The sequence below is a fragment of the Nerophis lumbriciformis genome, linkage group LG10 (assembly GCF_033978685.3).
Source record: "Nerophis lumbriciformis linkage group LG10, RoL_Nlum_v2.1, whole genome shotgun sequence".
NCBI lineage: Eukaryota > Metazoa > Chordata > Actinopteri > Syngnathiformes > Syngnathidae > Nerophis > Nerophis lumbriciformis.
Genome location: NC_084557.2, coordinates 33,859,942 through 33,882,368, shown reverse-complemented (window position 1 = coordinate 33,882,368; position 22,427 = coordinate 33,859,942). Strand labels below are relative to the sequence as shown.

Below are 22,427 nucleotides of genomic sequence, written 5' to 3'. Positions count from 1 at the left end.
CAAGAAGAATCAGAAGGACGCCATGCACCAACCTGTTTCTAGCCGATACTGTAGTAACGCATCATGTAGTAACGGTAACAGTTACTGAATATAAAAAATAATGCGTTAGATTACTAGTTACCGCCGAAACTAACGGCGTTACAGTAACGTGTTACTTTGTAATGCGTTAGTCCCAACACTGCCAGTAACTGATGTTATGTTTGTTTGCTCTCATGAAGTCTGCATCGAGAAATAAACAGGGAAAAGGAACGTCGTGATGCGCTTTTTAAATTAATGCGCAGCGTATGCTTAAAATTCTCAAAATACGTAAATCCATCCATCTATCCATTTTCTACCGCTTGTCCCTTTCGGGGTCGCAGGGGGTGCTGGAGCCTATCTCAGCTGCATTCGGGCGGAAGGCGGTGTACACCCTGGACAAGTCACCACCTCATCACAGGGCCAACAAGACCCCGACTTAAACAGGTTGAAAAACTTTTTCGGGTGCTACCATTTAGTGGTCAATTGTACGGAATATGTACTATACTATGCAATCTATTAATAAAAGTTTCAATCAACCAACACTGATAGACAGACAATATTCACACTCACATTCACACACTAGGGCCAATTTAGTGTTGCCAATCATCCTATCCCCAGGTGCATTTTTTTTGAGGTGGGAGGAAGCCGGAGTACCCGGAAGGAACCCACCCAGTCACGGGGAGAACATGCAAACTCCACACAGAAAGATCCCGAGCCCGGGATTCAACTCAGGACCTTCATATTGTGAGGCACATGCACTAACCCATGTTTCACCATGCTACCTATGTATATACATATATACATTTATACTTGCATCATGTGTATAAAATCTTAAATGAGGTGTTGGGATTTTTTTTAAAGTGCTTTATTGGCAGAGTGGCTCCCATTGGCTCCATTGTAAGCTGACTTTTGATCTAGGAAGTAAGCAGTGTTGCCTAAAATGCGTTAATACATTTTTTTTCGCTAATTAAAAATTTAAACGGTATTACTAACCGTCTGGAATTTTACCGCGGTTTATCATTATACCATTTACAGTTACATCCTTGGTGGAAGAAAGCATTCCATGGTTTTATGAAGATGTTTTGTAATAAATATTTTTACTTTCATTTTCCAGGTCCAGCAGAGCCTGACCATCCTGCAGCAGCTGGCCACAGCCATGGGGCCTGGACTTAAACAGCATATTAAAGCATTGGGATTTGCCATCATAACAGTGCTTGGAGACAGTAAGGTACTTAAACTGAGTGTGCAAAAACAACAGAAAAGCTCGTTTGTCACATATATGTGTATACCGTATATATATATATATATATATATATATATATACATACATACACACACACAGTCATGAGGGACATAATGTCATGGCTGTCTTGAGTTTCCAATAATTTCTACAACTCTTATTTTTTTGTGATAGAGTGATTGGAGCACATACTTGTTTGTCACAAAAACATTCATGAAGTTTGGTTCTTTTATGAATTTAATATGGGTCTACTGAAAATGTGACCAAATCTGCTGGGTTAAAAGTATACATACAGCAACATACTATATCAATTTTGGTGATGTAGAAAAGTTACAATCAAATTAGCTTCATGGAATGGCCTCTTAACTTCATGTGAGTGATTATGATTGACGACACCTGTTGACTTCTCTGAGCCCATTTAAATAGGGCTCATGTAATGCAGTTATTAAACTCGGTTACAAACACGAAAAGTCACAGGAACTCAGCACAGATCTGAAAAAACTAATAATTGACTTGAACAAGTCAGGAAAGTCACTTGAAGCCATCTCAAAGCAGCTTAAAGTTCCAAGAGCAACTGTGCAGACAATTGTTCGTAAGTATAAAGTGCATGGCACAGTTTTGTCACTGCCACGATCAGGAAGAAAACGCAAGCTATCACCTGCTGCTGAGAGAAAATTGGTCAGGATGATCAAGAGTCGACCGAGAACCACCAAAAAGCAGGTCTGCAATGAATTGGAAGCTGCTGGAACACAGGTGTCAGTGTCCACAGTCAAGCGTGTTTTGCATCGCCATGGACTGAGAGGCTACCATTCAAGAAGGAAGCCCTTGCTCCAGAAGTGACACCTTAGGGCTCGTCTAAAGTTTGCTGCTGATCACATGGACAAAGATAAGACCTTCTGGAGGAAAGTTCTGTGGTCAGATGAAACAAAAATTGTGCTGCTTAGCCACAATATCCAGCAATATGTTTGGAAGAGAAAAAGTGAGGCCTATAATCCCAGGAACACCGTACCTACTGTCAAGCATGGTGGTGGTAGTATTATGCTCTGGGCCTGTTTTGCTGCCAATGGAACTGGTGCTTTACAGAGAGTAAATGGGACAAAGGAAAAATAAGGATTACCTCCAAATTCTTCGGGACAACCTAAAATCATTAGCCCGGAGGTTGGGTCTTGGGTGCAGTTGGGTGTTCCAACAGGACAATGACCCCAAACACATGTCAAAAGTGCTAAAAGAATGGCTAAATCAGGCTACAATTAAGGTTTTAGAATAGCCTTCCCAAAGTCCTGACTTAAACCCCATTGAGAACATGTGGACAATGTTGAAGAAACAAGTCCATGTCAGAAAACCAACAAATGTAGCTGAACTGCACCAATTTTGTCAAGAGGAGTGGTCAAAAATTCAACCAGAAGCTTGTGGATGGCTACCAAAAGTGCCATATTGCAGTGAAACTTGCCAAGGGACATGTAACCAAATATTAACATTGCTGTATGTATACTTTTGACCCAGCAGATTTGGTCACATTTTCAGTAGAAACATAATAAATTCATAAAAGAACCAAGCTTCATGAATGTTTTTTGTGACCGACAAGTATGTGCTCCAATCACTCTATCACAAAAAAATAAGAGTTGTAGAAATTATTGGAAACTCAAGACAGCCATGAGATTATGTTCTTTACAAGTGTATGTAAACTTGACCACGACTGTATACATAAATGTGTGTATATAAGTGGGTATAAATGTGTGTTTTTATATATGTGTATATGCATATATGTGTTTATGTATATGTGTATATATGTAAACACGTATATGTGTGTGTGTTATATATAGATATACTGTATACTGTACATATAGATATATGACTTTGTGTTGTAAACATGGAGCTTGGAGTCAGGCTATGGCAACAAATTGTAGTGCTTCTGTTGCACTGAGTTGCACAAAATATTATTATGGATGGAAATGTATCATGTATTCAGTGAGGGGTACACCGTTTAATGAAACTGAATCACAACGAAAGACAAACTATTTACAAATGTCAACAAACTCTAACCTGCAGTAGTAAAAATGTTTTACCTTTTCAAAATCTACATCCCCAGCCAGCCCTGATCAAACAGACACATGTCCATTGAGTAATTCACTATTACGTCAATCATGATACATGCAGCACATCATGCTTGTTATTACAACTACATACACAGTCGAGCTAACTGTGTACAAACAAAACATGAAATGTGGGCTAATACTTTACAGATACTGTAATTAGGGGTGTAACGGTACACAAACATTTCGGTTCGGTACGTACCTCGGTTTAGAGGTCACGGTTCGGTTCATTTTCGGTACAGTAAGAAAACAACAAAATATACATTTTTGGGTTATTTATTTACCAAATTTGCAAAATCTTCCACCAAAAATATATTTCTTAGTGGAATATTTGATGTGAAGTAATCGGATCCTTGGATAGGTCAATAATTCATAATAACATTGATTTTGATTCAATAATATGTTTTGAGCAATGACCGTTTGAAAGAAAAAAAAAACAGCTTTGTTTTATTAGTCAACATTGCAACTTTTTCTAAATTACATTGAACCTTTTAAGCTTTTTTTATTTCACTTTTGTTATGTTTTTGTTTATTTTAATAGTATTTTTAAAATGTGCCGTGGGCCTTTAAAACATTAGCTGTGGGCCGCAAATGGCCTCCGGGGCACACTTTTGACACCCCTGCTATAGATAATAAAAAATTAAATCTGATAAATCTATGGATAAAAAGCAGAGCCTGGCGACGCATGCGCGTTTATCATAACTCTCTCTCTCTCTGTCCCTCCCTCACGAATGCTGCTGCGCGCACAATTTGTTTTGTTTTTAACCCCTTCTTAACCCTGAACGTACATTGAAAATACACGCAACCCTAACTCAAAATGCCGGACATTTGAGGCATTTAAGAAACTCCGCCCTGACAGCTCCGCAAAAGAGGACATGTCCGGTGAAAAGAGGACGTATGGTCAATCTATCGTAGCCCGTTAGCTGCTAGCATGCCGTGTGTTGTGCCTCGGTGTGCATTGTTTACACAACGTGCGGTACGCTACTTAATATGTCCGTGTGGAAACTCGTTCGGTACACCTCTGAACCGAACCGGAACCCCCGTACCGAAACGGTTCAATACAAATACACGTACCGTTACACCCCTAACTCTTCATATTTTTCAGTCAATACAGATTGGTGTCATACCGCATTGTGTTGTGCATTACAAACTCAAAAGCCATTCAGCTCCTGACTCAGAAGCTATAGCTTACCGCTTGCTGTAGCTAGCTTACTCCTGAGTGTTTTTGCCTTTGTGAGCAAGATGATGTGTTACTTCGGTAGATAAAACAGTTCCTCAATGTTCGCTCTTACAATAACAATGTCGCGACATCTTGATTATACAGGTTATGGAATGTAAATTAAGTATTGTTGGCGGTTTTTTGGATGCAATTTAGAGTGATTTAGAGGCAGAATGGATTGCTCATATTCGCTGCATTGCTAGCCACCTAGAACGAGCCTATTATTACTAGTGAGAATGCAAAAATAACAAGTGTTCTTGTTCTCTTATAAGAATTGTGGACCATAGGCAAAATTCCAAGCTGCTTCTCAGTCAACCAAACCATCAGCAGCTTTTCCATATTTTCATGGATAAATGTCCGTCATTTACATATATATTATTCTAGCGTCCTTGGCTGGCTTTATACTCATTCTGATACAATGTGGTACAGACTAGCAGTGATAGGCTCCCATTCTTTCACCAAGTAGGCTACACATGCTATCACGTTTTTGATTATGTATTTATTTAATTCAGTGAATATCGTCCACTTCTTCTCAGCACTGTCCTTCACACCCACTTTCTTCCTTCTCATGGTTGGAAATACAATGTCATGTCCATTTCTTGCATTTTTAAGCTAATGTTAGTGGGTAAGACCGGATGTTTTCGGCGGACCTTACGGGTTTCACTATGACATTTGCTACAACGGAAGGGATGCTTGTAACTCAAATGTTTTGCTTTGTGCATGTGGAACGTTTTCAGTCAACACATAAGATATAAGAAAATGGTTGTTTAAAAATGTGACGGGTGTGCTGACTTATGAGCGATACAGTGTTTGTCTTTAAATATGTTTTATTAACAAGAATATTCCTCTATAGGCAAATGTCAGGGCGGCTGCTTTGACCACTATACAGTCCTGGGTGGAGCAGACTGGGATGAAGGAATGGCTGGAAGGAGAGGATCTGTCAGATGAGTTAAAGAGGGAGAATCCTTTCATACGACAAGAGGTACATAGACACACCAGTTCATAACTAAAAACAATAATACATCAAGATATATAATCAATATTGATTCAATACAAATGTGTTCTAAAATGAAACTGTCTTCTTTTAGGTATTTGGCTGGCTAGCTGAGAAGCTACCGACCATGAGGACGGTACCGGCGGATCTGATGTTGACCGTCCCCCAATTGTATGCTTGTCTAGAAGACAGAAATGGAGATGTGAGGAAGAAAGCTCAGGATGCTCTACCCACATTTATGATGCACCTTGGCTATGACAAAATGGAAAAAGCTACTAGCAAAGTCAAGGTACTGTTCCAACTTGTTGAGCTATAAATGAAAAACATTGATTACCCAGAATACCGGTAGATTGCAGTCCTTTCGAGAATACTCAATGATGCAATGCTTGTGTCCCTCTAGCCGTCTTCTAAGGACCAAGTTGTAGCTGCGTTAGAAAAGGCCAGAGCAGTGATGCCAGCTAAACCTGCAGCTCCTGCCAAAACTAGAGGAGCAAAAGGAGAGACGAGTAGATCTGCTTCAGGTATGTATGACAAGACAATTTTATATTAACTTATTTTTCTTTATTTTATTATATTTAAAACCCAAAGTTTAAATGTTTGTAAATGCCCGAGTTACTTGAATAATCATTTGTTTTACACATGTTTAATATATTTTATAAACATGCTTGTTTACAGATTAATTTATTACTGCAATCAAGTACTTGTATAGATATAAAAAAATATATGTAATGTAATTAAATAAGTATTTAGATAAATGTGATATCAAAATCACTGCACTAACTTGAGTTGTTTATTTATTACTACTCTTTGCTGTCTTCGAGTGATCTGCGATCACGTTTAAGCAGCTGTTTTACAAATAATCTGCGATCACAATGCTTTTTTGCCACACAGCAGAGCTTGATTGGGGCGTAACATTATTTTGTACCAAATGAACACTTCAGTTTGCATTGATTAAAGCAACCTATAACAGACTGAACAACAACACATTACTTCAACAACCCCCAGACCCCGACGACAGTGCAATATGAAGTATAAACAATAAAACATTGAATATTAAGAGTATGTGGAAGTTTGACTACTACTTTGTTTCCTGTTACCTGACAACCTCCTTAAAGTTTTGCAATCAATCAGAAATATCAAGCGGCTAAAATGCGCCAAACATTAAGTGTGGAGAGTGTTTTGCGTATCACCCATCATGCACTGTAATGGATTTATACAAATGTAATTTTAAATTGTGTATATACATGTTTTATAATGTCCACAATGTTCAATGAGCAGGAGGTGTGTTATGTACGACCGTGTGTTGACTTTATTTGTTGGTTGTAGTTCATTTACACCATGAGTGGAAAAAGTTGTTTGGATTTGGTCATGTATATTGATACTGTACTCAAGTCACGTACAAATTAGATTTGTGGTCATTGACGGATGATTCTATCTTCCCCCACAAGAGGGTGACAATATCATTCCTGGTCAATCCACAGTGGATTCAATTGAGACAAAATCATGCTACGGGCCAATGTTCTTGTTGAACTTATGATGTCTCACTTGGCCCGCGGGCCGCAGTTTGGACGCCCTTGTCCAACTGGACACCCCAGTTGTTTGAATTTGTTTACTTCTTCATATGACAATGCTTATCTTTTTCTTTTTTTTTCTTACAATGCAGCTCGTTGTGGTTACTTACAGATGTCCAATGTTCTCCAGTAAGCAAAATAAATTCACATTTCGGTTGGTAGTTTCAACTTGATGCTCTTGTTTGTGTAGTACAGTTGGTGTATCCCTGCTATACTTGTGCCTCTCCAAGGTATTGTACGACAGATCAGCTGTGGTGATATGAATGACATCTTCTTGCAGGTCTTTATTTTCATAGATGTTAGGTGTCCTACATGCGGTGGCTGTCCGTCTAGCAAAGGCATATGTTTAACATAACTGTGGTACTTTTGTTAACAACATTGATGCAGATAACTGCCAGTGTAACGTTCTCCTCTGCTTGTTGTTGATGCATTCTTGCTAGCGCATTCCTCGAGTAAGTGTTTCGCTTTCAGATGGTATTTTAAACTTGATGTGCGCTGTTGATAAGAACGTTTGTCGCTGCAATACCAACAAGTTATCTCAGTTGTATCTAAAGTTCTGTCATGAAGCGAAATTGGCCGCCTCTCATTGTGATCACAGACCATGTAACAATGAACGCCTCTTCCAGGTTAGGCCCTTATTATACTTAATAATGAATATACTATTTCTACTTCCCTTTATTGGTGTTGTTTTTAATTGTTTTTACTACTACACATTCTTTATAATTGCATGGAAGAATTTAGATACATTTTAAATGCTATGTCCTATAAAAGACAACTAGAATTTAATAACATTGTGCATTGACAGTCTGGTATTTGTTTAGTTTCACAAATGTCACATTTTCTACAGCCTCCAGGTCTCAGCCATCCAGTGAGGACTTTGTCGATAATAAAGCTGAATCTAAAAAGGTCAAGGGTGGATTTTCTGCCAAGAAGGTATGTGTCTGTGTCAACACCTGCTTTAAACATGACTAATGAACATTTGTGATGATTCTTTTTAATCCAAATGCTGTTGGCTGGTATATTTTGTTAGTGATATTGTAATATTAAATAATATACGGCCTGGGCGATAAGGCCTAAAAATAAAATCTCCAATTTTTCACAAAAAAAATTGATTTACAATGTTTTTCTCATTATTTTCCCCTAATTTTTAAATAAACTAATGAATACAAATGACCGAGATAATTCAAAGCAAGTTTCGCTTTTATTTGATCAAAAACCAGTGTACTGCACACACTTGCATCTTACTTTTAGCAAAAGTCTAATATTTATGAATTGGTTTCTTTTTAGAACAGACATATATTATATTTTTTTATTAAATAATTTTCAAAAAACTAAACAGATTCAATTCAGCTATTGTAGCTAGGGCTGGGCGATATGGCCTTTTATTAATATCTCGATATTTTTAGGCCATGTCACGATACATATCTCGATATTTTGCCTTAGCCTTGAATGAACACTTGATGCATATAATCAAAGCAGTATGATGATTCTATGTGTCTACATTAAAACATTCTTGTTTGTACTGCATTAATATATGCTCATTTTAAACTTTCATGCAGAGAGGTAAATCACAACTAAGTCAATTTAGCAAAACTGTATTTATTAAACAGTTATTAAGCAGTGGCACAAACATTCATGTCATTTCCAAAACAGAAAGTGCAAGATTGTCAGAGACATTTTAAAACAAGCTATTAGTGCACTTATGTTCATGATGTCACACAAGATGTTTTAATAACTGTCAAATAAAAATGAGCTGCATAATAGTAAATCAAATAGTGGAAGTCCTTCGCTATGTTGGGGGTTACTGCGGATGTTATCTCCTTCTGTTGTTGACTAGTTTTTTCATACGGTGTTGATGTGGAAATGGTTGCTTGGACATTTTGTGGGTGTGGCACCGGCCGAGATGTTGACATGCAGAGTTTCAAGAACTCCTTATTCTCTAGCGGGGGACTTTTCAAATGATGCCACAAATTAGCAGTGCTGCTACTTTTTGTAGCAATGTTTTGCCTCATACTTGACATATTACGATTGTCTGTTTGACATATTTCCGCTTGAAGCCAAACTACCGCCAGACGATGGACCCCGTGCTGTTATTCTTGGAAATTAATTCATTTGTTACCAGATTCGCACCTTCTTTCTCTCGTATTACCACTCGCACCGCACCGTTAGCACCACAGCTAATGTTACCCGCGTCGCTACCTCTCTGCTCCGCGAGGGCGTGTCATGTGCAACGTCATGTTGCACGCGTGACGTGACCGTATGTGACGTATGTAACAAGGTGCGCTCGTTTTATGTCTCAGTGAGAAGGAGAGACAACAAAGAGTGAGAAATGCCTATAGTGTAATGCCCGCAGCTAAAAGCAACTGCGTGAGAACGTATACTCGAATATCACGATATAGTCATTTTCTATATCGCACAGACAAACCCGCGATATATCGAGTTTATTCGATATATCGCCCAGCCCTAATTGTAGCTAATTATGGCAAATTTACTGTGATGCTTTTGCTCAAATGTTGACCAATATGCATTGTCCTAATCAAATAGTTTATTATACAGCTTCCTGTGGGAGGCAAAACTTCTGTATTGAACGAAATACTCCTGTAAACAAAAAATTTAGCATATTGCAAGCAGATAAATAAACCTCAATATTTGGAATTGTTAAAGTACAAACTTAAATCATCTGTCTTAAAAAAGTTATTCTGTAAATAAAAATGTAGCATTGAGAGGTTGCTGTAGTTTAGTGGATAAACGCAGGCTTTTCCACTGTTTGGGTAGCACATCTTGAGCAACGTGCAGAGCAACCACTTTAGTCATCTTTCTCCACTGTGCTTTCTCATCATGCATGGTACCTTGTATAAATGATTTCACCACACTAAGCTGCATTTAGCAGGAGTATGTTCGTTATGTTCTTGTTCACCTTGTATAGAGTTGCATTTACCCCACTCGGCTGGATGCTTATGTTTCAGATGATGAAATACGTTTGTTGTGCTGCTATCTTTAGACTGTAGAGTTATGGGGTGCCGTAAGTGAGGACCCATCAGCGTTCCTGTTCTGTTTGAACGGATTTGTGCTGAAAATAAAATGTTGTTGTACTTGCGTAATGACAATAAAGTTGCTTCTTTTTTTAAACAAACTTTGCAGCATGCAGTCATTTGTTCCACGCTTGTTACCGCAAAACCAAACCACTGAAAACACTTTTTTTTTTTGGAAGAAACGTCTCACTCTCTTTTGCTATAGCACTTGCCATGTTGAGCTATGTGTGTGTATTTCCCTAAGAAAAATAATGGGCAGTGCAAAAGCTCCTGGGTGCAAAAAAATTGTTGGCGCAAGAAGAGGAAAACATAAATTGTTTTATTTTCTAAAATGTCTGCAACAAAAAAATTAAATTTATCGATTAAATCGATTTATTGCCCAGGCCTATATATTGTATATAATACAGACAATATTATAGGAGCATACAGTAAAATATCAGTTTTGGAGGATACATTCCAAACCAGTCAAATAAAACAAAACACATCAGTTTTAGGCCCCAAGATTTTGAGGAAAATTCAGACTTGAGATAACAAATGAAGGAAGATGATTGATTGTATTTAAAACACATTTAGATTAGTTTAAACCTGTAGAAAACCAATTCCCTCAATCAGGGAATTTCTAGAATTCTAATTTAAAAGTTTAGTTGCTATGGAGGTTTAATTTATGTATTTAAAATGCCCTGTTAGCAATCGGATGGTTTTCTTTTTTGTGACATCAAATCTTTTCACCACACATCTCACGTTTATATTTGAGTTACTGCTCATGGGCCTATGTTGTACGTGTGTGTACATCATTTGTTACTCATCAGTCAGTTCTTGACTGATTTGTCAACATGCTATGGTTTTTCTGTTCGCTCAGCACCCCCCTGCCCCTGAGGACCCTGACCCTACCCCTCCCTCCAAGGACAAGGACAATAATGCTAGTAAAAAGCCCCTCAACAAAGGGAAGACTGCTGCTGGCAGTCAACAGGTAGATCTGGAACAGATGGGTTCCTAATGAGACAGTAGTTGCTAGATCTACTAATAAAATGTCGTATGAGCTCTGTAGTTTGGGCTATAGTCCAGCAGACATGGACCACTTTTGATGGCAAACAAGTCTCCATCCTTTCTAAGAGCCCATGGCCTCATGTTTACTCCGTCTAACTGTTATCACTAATGGTTTTGTTAGTATTCAAATGTATGATTAAACTAACACACTTCTCTCTTGTAGGTGAAATCTAACCTATCCACACGTATTAGCTCAATGAATCTGCTGACAAAGATGTACATGCATGCTTATAAAAATGGAACACAAGCAAACACTTCACATGGTTTTTGCGTCATTCCACTGCATGCCTGCAAGTCTGGAGCATTTAACACCTAATTTGTGTTTTGTTTTCACTTGTTTTGTCTCTCACTGACTTGCTATTTCTTTTTTACACTGTGAACCACAGTTTATCTAATATAAAAACATTTGTCTAACATCTTAATCTTGCATTCCTTGTCAGGGTGCTTCTAATAAGAAGCCTGCCGCCAAAAGCATAAAAGATGATGAAGATAAGTCCGGACCTCTCTTTACCCTTATTCCTAATGCTAAGGAGCAGAGGATAAAAGAGGAGAAACAACTGAAGGTAACTGATTGATTGCCATAATCAAAATAAGGTGCAAATATTTCAGAATCAGGGTGAAATCTACAGTCCATATTGTTTGTCTAATATGAGTGTTTCAGTACATGGCTAATCATAATTTTCTTGAACAGGATTCGTAAAAAGTTTGTCAAATGTTTCCATAAGAAACTATGTAAATAAGAATACGAGTTCCAGCTTTGACAAAAGTAAATTTTTTGTAAAGGTTTGTACATTTTAAACACAATATAAAGCGCTATACAGTACTGTATATTAAACAAACATAATAAGGGGGTGATGGATCAACTATCCCTTGTTAACAAAGTCAAAACAACTAGCTGAACTGTCCTCTTTTGCAGCCCACCTGCCGACACGCGCACACGCACTGTCACTAGCCCTGTGGTGCAATCACAGTTTAAAATCACAAAACTCCTTAAACTAACAGCCAAGTAACCACAATAATTAGGAATAATGAAATAATCTACTTTTGGTTAATCTTCTTATTGTGCAGTGGGCGGGAGAAGGCAGTGTTGACACCGCTGTGAATACTTCCTGAATGTTTCAAACCATACCTCGCTTATCAATAGCTTTATTTGTACTCACTTTGAGCTACAAAACTAGAGAAATGTTGTAAAAAGGCATACAAGTACAAAACCCCAAACCAGTAAAGTTTGCACGTTGTGTAAATCGTAAATAAAAATAGAGTACAATGACTTACAAATCCTTTTCATCTTATATTCAATTGAATATACTGCAAAGACAAGATATTTCATGTTCGAACTGAGAATTTTTTTTTTTTTTTTTTTTTTCAAATTATCATTAACTTTGAATTTAATGACAGTAACAGATTGCAAAAAAGTTGCCACAAGGGAATTTTACCACTGTGTTCCATGGCCTTTTAACAACACTCAATAAACGTTTTGGAACTGAGGAGCCCAATTTTTTAAGCTTTTCAGGTGGAATTATTTCCCATTCTTGCTTGATGTACAGCTGAAGTTCTTCAACAGTCCGGGGTCTCCGTTGTTGTGGACTACAGGCAGGCCAGTCTAGTACCTGCACTCTTTTACTATGAAGCCACGCTGTCGTAACACGTGCAGAATGTGGCTTGGCATTGTTTTGCTGAAATAAACAGGGGCGTCCATGACACAGACGTTGCTTGGATGGCAACATATGTTGCTCCAAAACCTGTATGTACCTTTCAGCATTAATGGTGCCTTCACAGATGTGTAAGTTACCCATGCCTTGGGCACTAATACACCCCCATACCATCACAGATGCTGGCTTTTGAACCTATAGTTATTTTCCTTTTTGGTCCGGAGGACACAACGTCCACAGTTTCCAAAAACAAAAACAATTTGAAATGTGGACTCGTCATACCACAAAACACTTTTCCACTTTGCATCAGTCCATCTTAGATGAACTCAGACCCAGCGAAGCCAGCGGCGTTTCTGGGTGTTGTTGATAAATGGCTTTCGCTTTGCATAGTAGAGTTTTAACTTGCACTTACAGATGTAGCGACCAACTGTAGTTACTGACAGTGGTTTTTTTAAGTGTTCCTGAGCCCATGTGGTGATATCCTTTACACACTGATGTCGCTTTTTAATGCAGTACCGCCTGAGGGATCGAAGGTCACGGGCATTCAATGTCGATTCGGCCTTGCCGCTTACGTGCAGTGATTTCTCTCGATTCTCTGAACCTTTTGATGATATTACAGACCGTAGATGGTGAAATCCCTAAATTCCTTGCAATAGCTCGTTGAGAAATGTTGTTCTTAAACTGTTCGACAATTTGCTCACGCATTTGTTCACAAAGTGGTGACCCTCACCCCATTCTTGTTTGTGATTGACTGAGCATTTAGGAAGCTGTTTTTATACCCAATCATGGCACCCACCTGTTCCCAACTAGCCTGTTCACCTGTGGGATGTTCCAAATAAGTGTTTGATGGGATTCATGTGTCTTACTCTTGACAAATATATTCCTCAATTTTTTTATCTGAGGTGGATATTCAGTATATGACTGCATGACCTGATCTTCGAGTACTATTGATATTTTATGGGAAGTATGCAAAAATAGTAGTAGAAATTAGTAGAATTTGGGGTCAACTGTAAATCTCGCCTGCAAACTGCCTTAACAGATCTTGAAGTGGAACTTCCTCACTCCTCGAGATGAGTATGTGGAGCAGCTTAAAACTCAGATGTCCACCTGCTTTGCCAAGTGGCTCCAGGAGGAGCTCTTCCATGTGGACTTCCAGAGACATGTAAAGGCCATTAGCATCATGATTGAGGTGAGGACTCTTCGATTTTTATTTCTGTGGATTTGTAGAATTCAGGGGTTTATGCTGCCGATTCCGATGTTGATTATTGCATGAGTGCGATCAACGGATATCGATCACATGTATTTACTGTACACTTTTCAACTTATAGTGAGTGCTATTGATAGTTAAAATATTGTGCTGATATTGTTAAACTAGTTCCTTATTTAAATGTATTATATATGCAATTGTTTGATCAAAACAAAGTCAACAGTACACAATAACTAAACAATCAAAAACGTATCTATTACTCACTGAAATCTATTTTGCCCTCAAAGTTCTCGTGTTTTTTGGAACTTATTCTCTGAATATGTAAACATTAAAAAAACCAAGATAAAATAATTTTGATAAGCATTGACTGGTCCGCAGTTACAAAAAGGTTGGGGACCACTGCCTTATATGACCAAATCCAAACAACCTTTCCTAGTCATGACGCAGAAAAAACAAATTCAACCTGCGCAAAAAGTCAACACACATGGTCACACATAACACAACCTGCTCACTGAACTTTGTGGATATTATAAAACAAGCTTCCCGTCACCATAAAAAATTTGAAATTACACCCATTTAAATCCATTGATGGGAAAAATGCAAAACACTCTCTCCACACTTATCCATGTATGACTTTTGGCTGCTTGATATTTCTGATTGATTAACGCTACTATACTCGGTTTGAAAAGTACCGGTCCCCCCCCCTTTTTTTTTTTTTTTCGTGCATGACGGCGTGCCGTGACATTGCTGGTTTTACGAGCAGAGGAGCGAGCATGTTCGGCAGCGCACAATCACGGAGTACTTACAAGCAGACACGGTGTGTAGACCGAAAAGGGAGAATGGACGCATTTTGGCTTAAAAACTAACGATGAAGGTGAAGCTATAACACTGAAACGCCGCTCAGCAAAAGGGGCTTTAAAACATGGCTAACTAATTTGCGGGTAAAGTCGAGCCGCAGTCGGCAGTGTTTTAGCTACTTCTAAATCCCTAATCCTCGCCTACATGGCGACAAAGTAAGTTCTTACAAGTATCATCCCTGCAGGATGATGAATAGCTAAACATGCTTCACTGCACACCGTAGGAGGATACAATAGCTCACCGGCGTCACCACTAACAGATAGCGCTCCTGAATGTAAACAAATGCCATGGGAAGATCTACACCTGACATCCACTGTAATGATGCCAAGTCCAAGAGCGTATCTAGTTGTTACTACGACAATTACATCGATATTTTTTATGACCAATGTATGATCCTGTAACTACTTGATATCGGATCGATACCTACATTTGTGATATCATCCAAAACTAATGTAAAGCAAACAACAGAAGAATAAGTGATTATTACATTTTAACAGAAGTGTAGATAGAACATGTTGATACAGAAAATAACCAGTTATTAACAGTAAGTGGATTAATGATCAATTTTTACAGCTTGTCCTTTATAATTTTGACAAAATAATAGAATGGGGAAAGACACAATATGTTACTGTGTATGTCAGCAGACAAATTGGTAGCCTTAGATGCTTACTTACTACTAAAAGACAAGTCTCGTATGTTCACTATTTTATTTGAGGCCAAAATTGCGGGCGGGCGGGCGGGCGGGCGGGCGGGCGGGCGGGCGTGCGGGCGGGCGGGCGTGCGTGCGTTACAGACTTAAAAAACAATACCCACACATCCCCCATCATTGCACGGGCGGACACAAATAATAAAGGCACACATATGCACATACAGTATATGAACAAGTAAATACATTGCTGAGTACAGAGGAGACAGGTGAGTAAACACTATCACAGGATGCATCTGCACCAGGAGTTCATCAGACCGTGGCCACCAGGATGCTGACACAAAACGCCCCCACAGCATGGCCGATAACCCCTGATGCAGATGGTCCCCTCTGAGGAACGCTGGAAAGTAAAAATAATAAAACCTGTACAATAGTTACAACCATCAATCAATGTTTATTTATATAGCCCTAAATCACAAGTGTCTCAAAGGGCTGCACAAGCCACAACGACATCCTCGGTACAAAGCCCACATAACCATGAGTAGGAATAAAGGATAAAATAAAAGTAAAACATATGAAGATAAAAATATACAGTAAATATTTAATAAATAAATACAACTAAATAAAATCTTGCATTACTAATTATAAGATAAAAAGTAAAGTACGAAGGACTTCAATAAAATTAATTAATATTAGGTAAAAGCCAGATCAAAAAGGTAGGTCTTGAGCCTGCTCCTAAAAACATGAACGTTCTCTGCAGCCCTGAGGACCTCCGGCAAACTGTTCCATAGACGGGGCCCATAATACTGAAAAGATGCCATCCCGTGACTTTGTGTCCTGACTTTTGGAATAATTAGGAGATGAGTGCCAGAGGATCTCAGGGTTCGCGATGGTTTGTAGGGTAAAAGCAAATCTAAAGGATAAGAAGGCCAATACCAATATTAATCTACTTGTTAATTTCCTGTCAATAACTGCTTACTTTCTGCTGCAAAAAAGTATCTTATACACTTCTTAAAGTTTACTAAGGACTTATTTATTTTGTTGTTTCAAGCTAGCTTAGCGGTTAGCTTAGCTATTAGCATGCCTGCTCCTGCTTTCTCTTGGTGTGTAACTCGTTTAGCCTCGTCCTAAGGCAGTGGTTCTTAACCTTGTTGGTGGTACCGAACCCCGCCAGTTTCATATGTGCATTCACCGGACCCTTCTTTAGTGAAAAATTTAACTTTTTTTTTTTTTAATTCAAGACAAAGTTATATGTTTTTTTACTGGTGCACAAAATTAACCGTTCAAAGAACAAAACCAACACAGTGCATAAACTCAGAACAAATTACATCCTTGCAAATCAGATGGAAAATTAGAGGGAACATTGGCGGTATCCATAGTACGCCGATAGGGAGAAGTTCTTATTTACAAGATGAGTCGGGTGTGTCTTGACCTCCGCGGCGGAGGCTCCACCGAACCCTTGAGGCCGACTCACCGAACCCCTGGGGTTCGATCGAACCCAGGTTAAGAACCACTGTCCAAAGGATACTTGAAGTAGTAAGAAATGCATTTTATTTGCTGTAATGGAAGTGATTATTACCTTTAGAGAGTGGGTCCAATGGCAGTCATTTTACATTTTCAAGAAAAATTGGCCGAACGACCGGGGCGCATTCCTATTAAAAATATAAACAGTCACTGCATTTATGTATTTCACAGAGGTTGGAGAATGAGAGTGATGCCACCATAAGCTGCCTGGATCTGATTCTTAAGTGGTTCACTCTGCGCTTTTTCGACACCAACACTACAGTCTTGATGAAGGTGCTGGAGTATTTGAAGCTGTTATTTGCCATGCTCAACAGAGAGGACTATCATCTTACCGAGTATGAGGCAAACTCCTTCATCCCCTACCTTATACTCAAGGTCAGCACACATCACACTTGTCATGATAAGCCTAATGTACAGTATGTCACTCATCTTTGAGTTTTGTCTAATTGTATTTGTTTTTTTAAGGTTGGAGAGTCAAAGGATGGGGTTCGCAAAGATGTTCGATCAATGCTTACCATGCTGTGTAAGGTTTACCCTGCATCCAAGGTCTTCCCTTATCTCATGGATGGTACAAAGTCCAAAAACTCCAAACAAAGAGCAGGTAGGTGCCAACTAACCGGAGTCGCAATAAATCGCTGAGCTACTGTAAATTAATTTTCTTACATATTGTCTTTGGTTTCATGTTTTCAGAGTGTCTGGAAGAGTTGGGTTGTTTGATAGAAGGCTATGGAATGAATGTATGCCAACCAACTCCAGCCAAGTGTTTGAAGGAAATTGCAATTCATATTGGTGATAGAGACACTTCAGTCCGCAATGCTGCCCTAAACACTGTAGTGGCCGGCTACAATGTCTGTGGAGACCAAGTCTATAAACTTATTGGAAATGTAAGTTTAACATTTTCAATAGTTTAGCTCAGTGTTGTCCAACATTTGAGCTAAGTGTCATTTTTTACATTAGAAAAATGTTACGACACACCACCACCAGGTTTTAACTCAAGTTAATGTTTACCTCCTGGACATAATTGTCTGCCTGTTATTCCTGGTTATTGGCATAGGTGTTGACTTAAGCTACATTATTTGTAGTACATAAATTAATGTTTGCATCTGTTAAGTGACATTGGATCATTTCTCACACCACACCTGATGATCTCGCATGACATATTAATATGTCACGGCACAGTGGTTGGAAATCACTTCTCTGGTGGATTTAAAATGACTGTCCTCACCCTGCTTCCATCCTTTCTAGTTATCAGAGAAAGACATGAGCATGTTGGAGGAGAGGATCAAGCGTTCTTCAGCAAAGAAGAACACTGCTGCGCCACCTAAGCAGAGTGCCAATGAGAGGTCTCAAAGAGATCACCTGGCTAACCCCAATGGCACTTTCCTACGCAAGTCTACGCCGGAAGACCCCAACAAACTCAAGTAGGTCACCACAGATTCGGAAAAGGGAATGAGAGATTACTGGAAGTAGAAATGTCTTACTTTTTGTGTAATATGTTTCATTAAGTAAGGTGACATATAGAACCACGGATAAGATAGATTTGGAACAAATTATCATAAAAAATAGTTAAGATAACTAGGGTATAACAGAAAATCCAAACTCTTTAAATATTTACTTAATTGTTTTTGACATCTTATAATCAAGGATAAATGTCATTGCATTTTTAGTTTGTTATACGGACCAACAGAAACTACCGTATTTTTCGGACTATAAGTCGCAGTTTTTTTCATAGTTTGGACGGGGGTGCGACTTATACTCAGGAGCGACTTATGTGTGAAATTATTAACTCATTGCCGTAAAATATCAAATAATATTATTTAGCTCATTCACGTAAGAGACTAGACGTATAAGATTTCATCGGATTTAGCGATTAGGAGTGACAGATTGTTTGTTTGGTAAACGTATAGCATGTTCTATATGTTATAGTTATTTGAATGACTCTTACCATAATATGTTACGTTAACATACCAGGCACGTTCTCAGTTGGTTATTTATGCGTCATATAACATACACTTATTCAGCCTGTTGTTCACTATTCTTTATTTATTTTAAATTGCCTTTCAAATGTCTATTCTTGGTGATGGGTTTTATCAAATACATTTCACCAAAAAAATGCGACTTATACTCCAGTGCGACTTATATGTTTTTTTCCTTCTTTATTATGCATTTTTGGCCGGTGCGACTTATAAATACGGTACTCATTTTAAGTATAGCTGACAAATTAGACATTTAAATGCTATTAATCCATTTTGTGAGTACCGGTACTGGATTCACCTGAGCAGGTGAACCAAGTACAATTTTTCTAAGCCACTCCACACCCTTTTCTTTCACCATGACTAACTTGGTAAAATTCTATTTATGTTGAAGATATTTATTTTTTCCTCCTACTCTGTTTTCTAGGACTTTTGCATGTTTGGTTGCTCTCCAGGTCGAAAAAAATGGTCTAATTACGCCTCTCATTTCACTTATATTATTAGTTCACTGGGTGTCAATACATCTTTACGTCTCACGCCGCGTGGTTACATGATCGAGCAGGACCAATCCATGTATTATATAAACTGGCTTTTGAGTGCAAAACCAATTTCAAGGAATAATAGATATTAGTTTTTTGATCAGTTATTGTGCACTGTTGACTTTATTTTGTTCATACAAGTGTATGTAATAAAATATAACAAATAACTTGGTTAAACATTCTGTTTGTATTGTTAAATTGTCAATAGCACTCATCATAAATACATTTTAATATTTACAGTTAATACATGTTATCTGTATTGGTATCGGCCGATCTCACTCATTGATGAACACTATCAGAATCCCCGATCAGAAGTTTGTAACATCCCTCATTTTAACCGTACCAAACATGACAAGTGTGTGTAAACTGAACACAGTCATAGTCATTTACTTATCAGGGTGATGTTGGGCTATACCCCTTAGTTCCCCTCAGTAATGTTTCATCTTACAGGATGTCCCAATGCGCTTGTCCATAGAGTGTACTTCGACTCAATCTGATACAAAAGCCAACTTTCTGTGGAAGCAACCATTGTGTGTCTTTTGCCTGCCTGGATGGTGCTCCACCTACCTGCATGTCTCTTAACCCCTCACTTTTTTTCCTGTGATTTCCTTTTTTTTGTATTCTTCCTGCCTTCCTTTTCTGGAGCAGAATTATGTATCGCACTTATAGGATGTGAGTACCTCTTCTTCCTCTCTCGTCACTCTGTGTCCATGACGAAAAGCTCTGAATGCAATTTCATCAACAAATGTACTTAATGTATTGCAATGTCATTTGAAAAATCGTTCTCTTTTTTATATAATCATAATGCAATATGCATTTCTTCCCTAGTTATCATTCAGTGTAACTTTTGGATCCTTATACAGTGATTTATTCTGTAATCACACATTATTTTAGTTGCGCTGAATAGCAGCGTCAATAAAGACATGTTTTAGTTGTTTCAAATAGTTGTTAATTTTGGCTATGAGTGCCTTTTTAGAACCAAAACAAATGGAGATTGAGAAACTAAGGCTGGGTGTTATCGTGATATGGTAATCGTCAAATTCTGTAATATGAGGGTGGATGAAAGTATGTTGAATAAAAGTAACGTTAAATTCATTTATATGTTTGAGTGTTGGTGCCGTCTCACCATCCACATGCATGGATGCTTGACAAATAAACATATCGCGCAATCCTAAATAGGATTTGCATGTACAATATAGTATATGAATTTGGCCCATAATAGAGATTTTAATACTTTTGTCTTATCTTGATAATGCATGCACGTTCCAGCTGTGTTCTGCAAATTTGACAGCGACAAGCGACTGAATGTGTCCTCAACGCAATGTAGCGTCCTCGTTAGCGAGCGAGCTGCTAAAGTCCCTCCACAGTGTGAGGGCGCTTCTAAATCACTAATCCTTGCCTCCATGGTGGTAAAAGGTACTGGTATGTTTCATACAAGTGTCATTATCATTCAAGTACTTGAATACAAGGAACACCTAAATATGATATGCCACACACCTTAAGAGGATACAAAAAGGCATAACTAACCATCTGCTAAGCTTTAGCTCTTTAATGTAAATGAGTGGGCAGAACGACAAATATTGACATTAACGATACCAAGTATAGTATCAGTATATGGCCAATACTACAGTTGATTTTTTTTTTTTATCATCACAAATTGCTTTGTCATTTTCGTTATTTACACACTCAGGAAATAAGAGTCAACAGTAGTTTTTGCTTCTGTTTTAGTTAATTTGCACTATTGACTAACCATACTATAAAAATATATGACTGCATATGTCAGCAGCTAAATTTTGATTCTATGTTACCTGTTTTGAAATGGTTCTACTATAATTTATATGCAAACTATTTTATCGTGATGTGTATCGTCATTGCAAGAGGCTGCAATATATATCGCCATATATATTTCAGGCCATATTGCCCATCCCTATCCATCATATGCCAGAATTTATTGCGCCACAGAGAGCGAAGAGTGGAAAAAGGCAGAACAGCTTTCTATGGGAACCCAATTTAGTTTTTAACAACTTATACCCATGTATAAATGGTCTCGTCTCATCCTATATCAGGTAGAAAAAATATTGATATCATAAAACTCAATATTCCAGCCAGCCCTTGTAGAGACTTTTTAAAAACGTGTCACCTACAGTAATCGTCTAGTTATCGTGAAAAATGATTCTGTAATAACAGCATTTATATTCAAATTAATGAATAACATTATTAAATATATTTATATTATTATTTTTGGTATTATAGGCAATGAAAAGGGGGATTCTGATGTGTTGACAACATTTACATGATTCAAGGCAGAAATGTATGCTTTTTTTTCTTGTTAAAATGCACTGATCAGTTAACAATAAGTAATAAAATCGTGTACTGTTTCCTTACCAACCTCAGCCAAGCCCGTCAGAATGCCCAGCACAGTGAGTCTTCTCACATGCCCACCATCCCCAGAGAGTTCCAGTTAGACTTAGACATGATTGAGATGGACCAGAGCAGAGTGTGTGAGCTGCCAGACCTCGTCCAACACAAGCTAGATGAGCTTCTGGAGCCTGTTGTTATCCCTGAGCCTAAGTAAGTCTATCTGAAACATTCTGTATATAAAGCAGACTGTTTAATGCTGCTTTGTTTTGTCTCACAAGGATGCGTGCTGTCTCCCCACACTTTGATGACCTCCACAACAGCACAGCTTCTACGATAAATTTCGTCATATCTCAAGTGGCCAGTGGGGACATTAACACTAGCATACAGGCACTTGCACAGGTACAGAGCACTGGTTTCTTATTTATATGTGCTGCTTTTATCCTGTTATCTTGAC

The 22,427-nt window shown here is 38.3% G+C and overlaps 1 protein-coding gene across 4 annotated transcripts in view; it reads left to right on the top strand.

Moving 5' to 3' along the window:
• The window catches only part of ckap5 (cytoskeleton associated protein 5), an 86,623-nt gene that overhangs the window by 47,925 nt on the left and 16,271 nt on the right, over positions 1–22,427 (top strand). For 2 of the 4 annotated variants that reach the window (XM_061969787.2, XM_061969785.2), the window contains exons 22-36: positions 1,133–1,246; positions 5,423–5,551; positions 5,658–5,852; positions 5,964–6,084; positions 7,982–8,067; positions 11,026–11,136; positions 11,654–11,776; positions 13,905–14,054; positions 17,272–17,475; positions 17,566–17,701; positions 17,791–17,984; positions 18,346–18,521; positions 20,261–20,284; positions 22,007–22,183; positions 22,252–22,372. In XM_061969787.2, the coding sequence (XP_061825771.1) occupies positions 1,133–1,246; positions 5,423–5,551; positions 5,658–5,852; positions 5,964–6,084; positions 7,982–8,067; positions 11,026–11,136; positions 11,654–11,776; positions 13,905–14,054; positions 17,272–17,475; positions 17,566–17,701; positions 17,791–17,984; positions 18,346–18,521; positions 20,261–20,284; positions 22,007–22,183; positions 22,252–22,372 (2,061 nt within the window). The remainder of the gene's footprint in view (positions 1–1,132; positions 1,247–5,422; positions 5,552–5,657; positions 5,853–5,963; positions 6,085–7,981; positions 8,068–11,025; positions 11,137–11,653; positions 11,777–13,904; positions 14,055–17,271; positions 17,476–17,565; positions 17,702–17,790; positions 17,985–18,345; positions 18,522–20,260; positions 20,285–22,006; positions 22,184–22,251; positions 22,373–22,427) is intronic. The other 2 variants (XM_061969788.2, XM_061969786.2) reach the window with 2 other exon arrangements.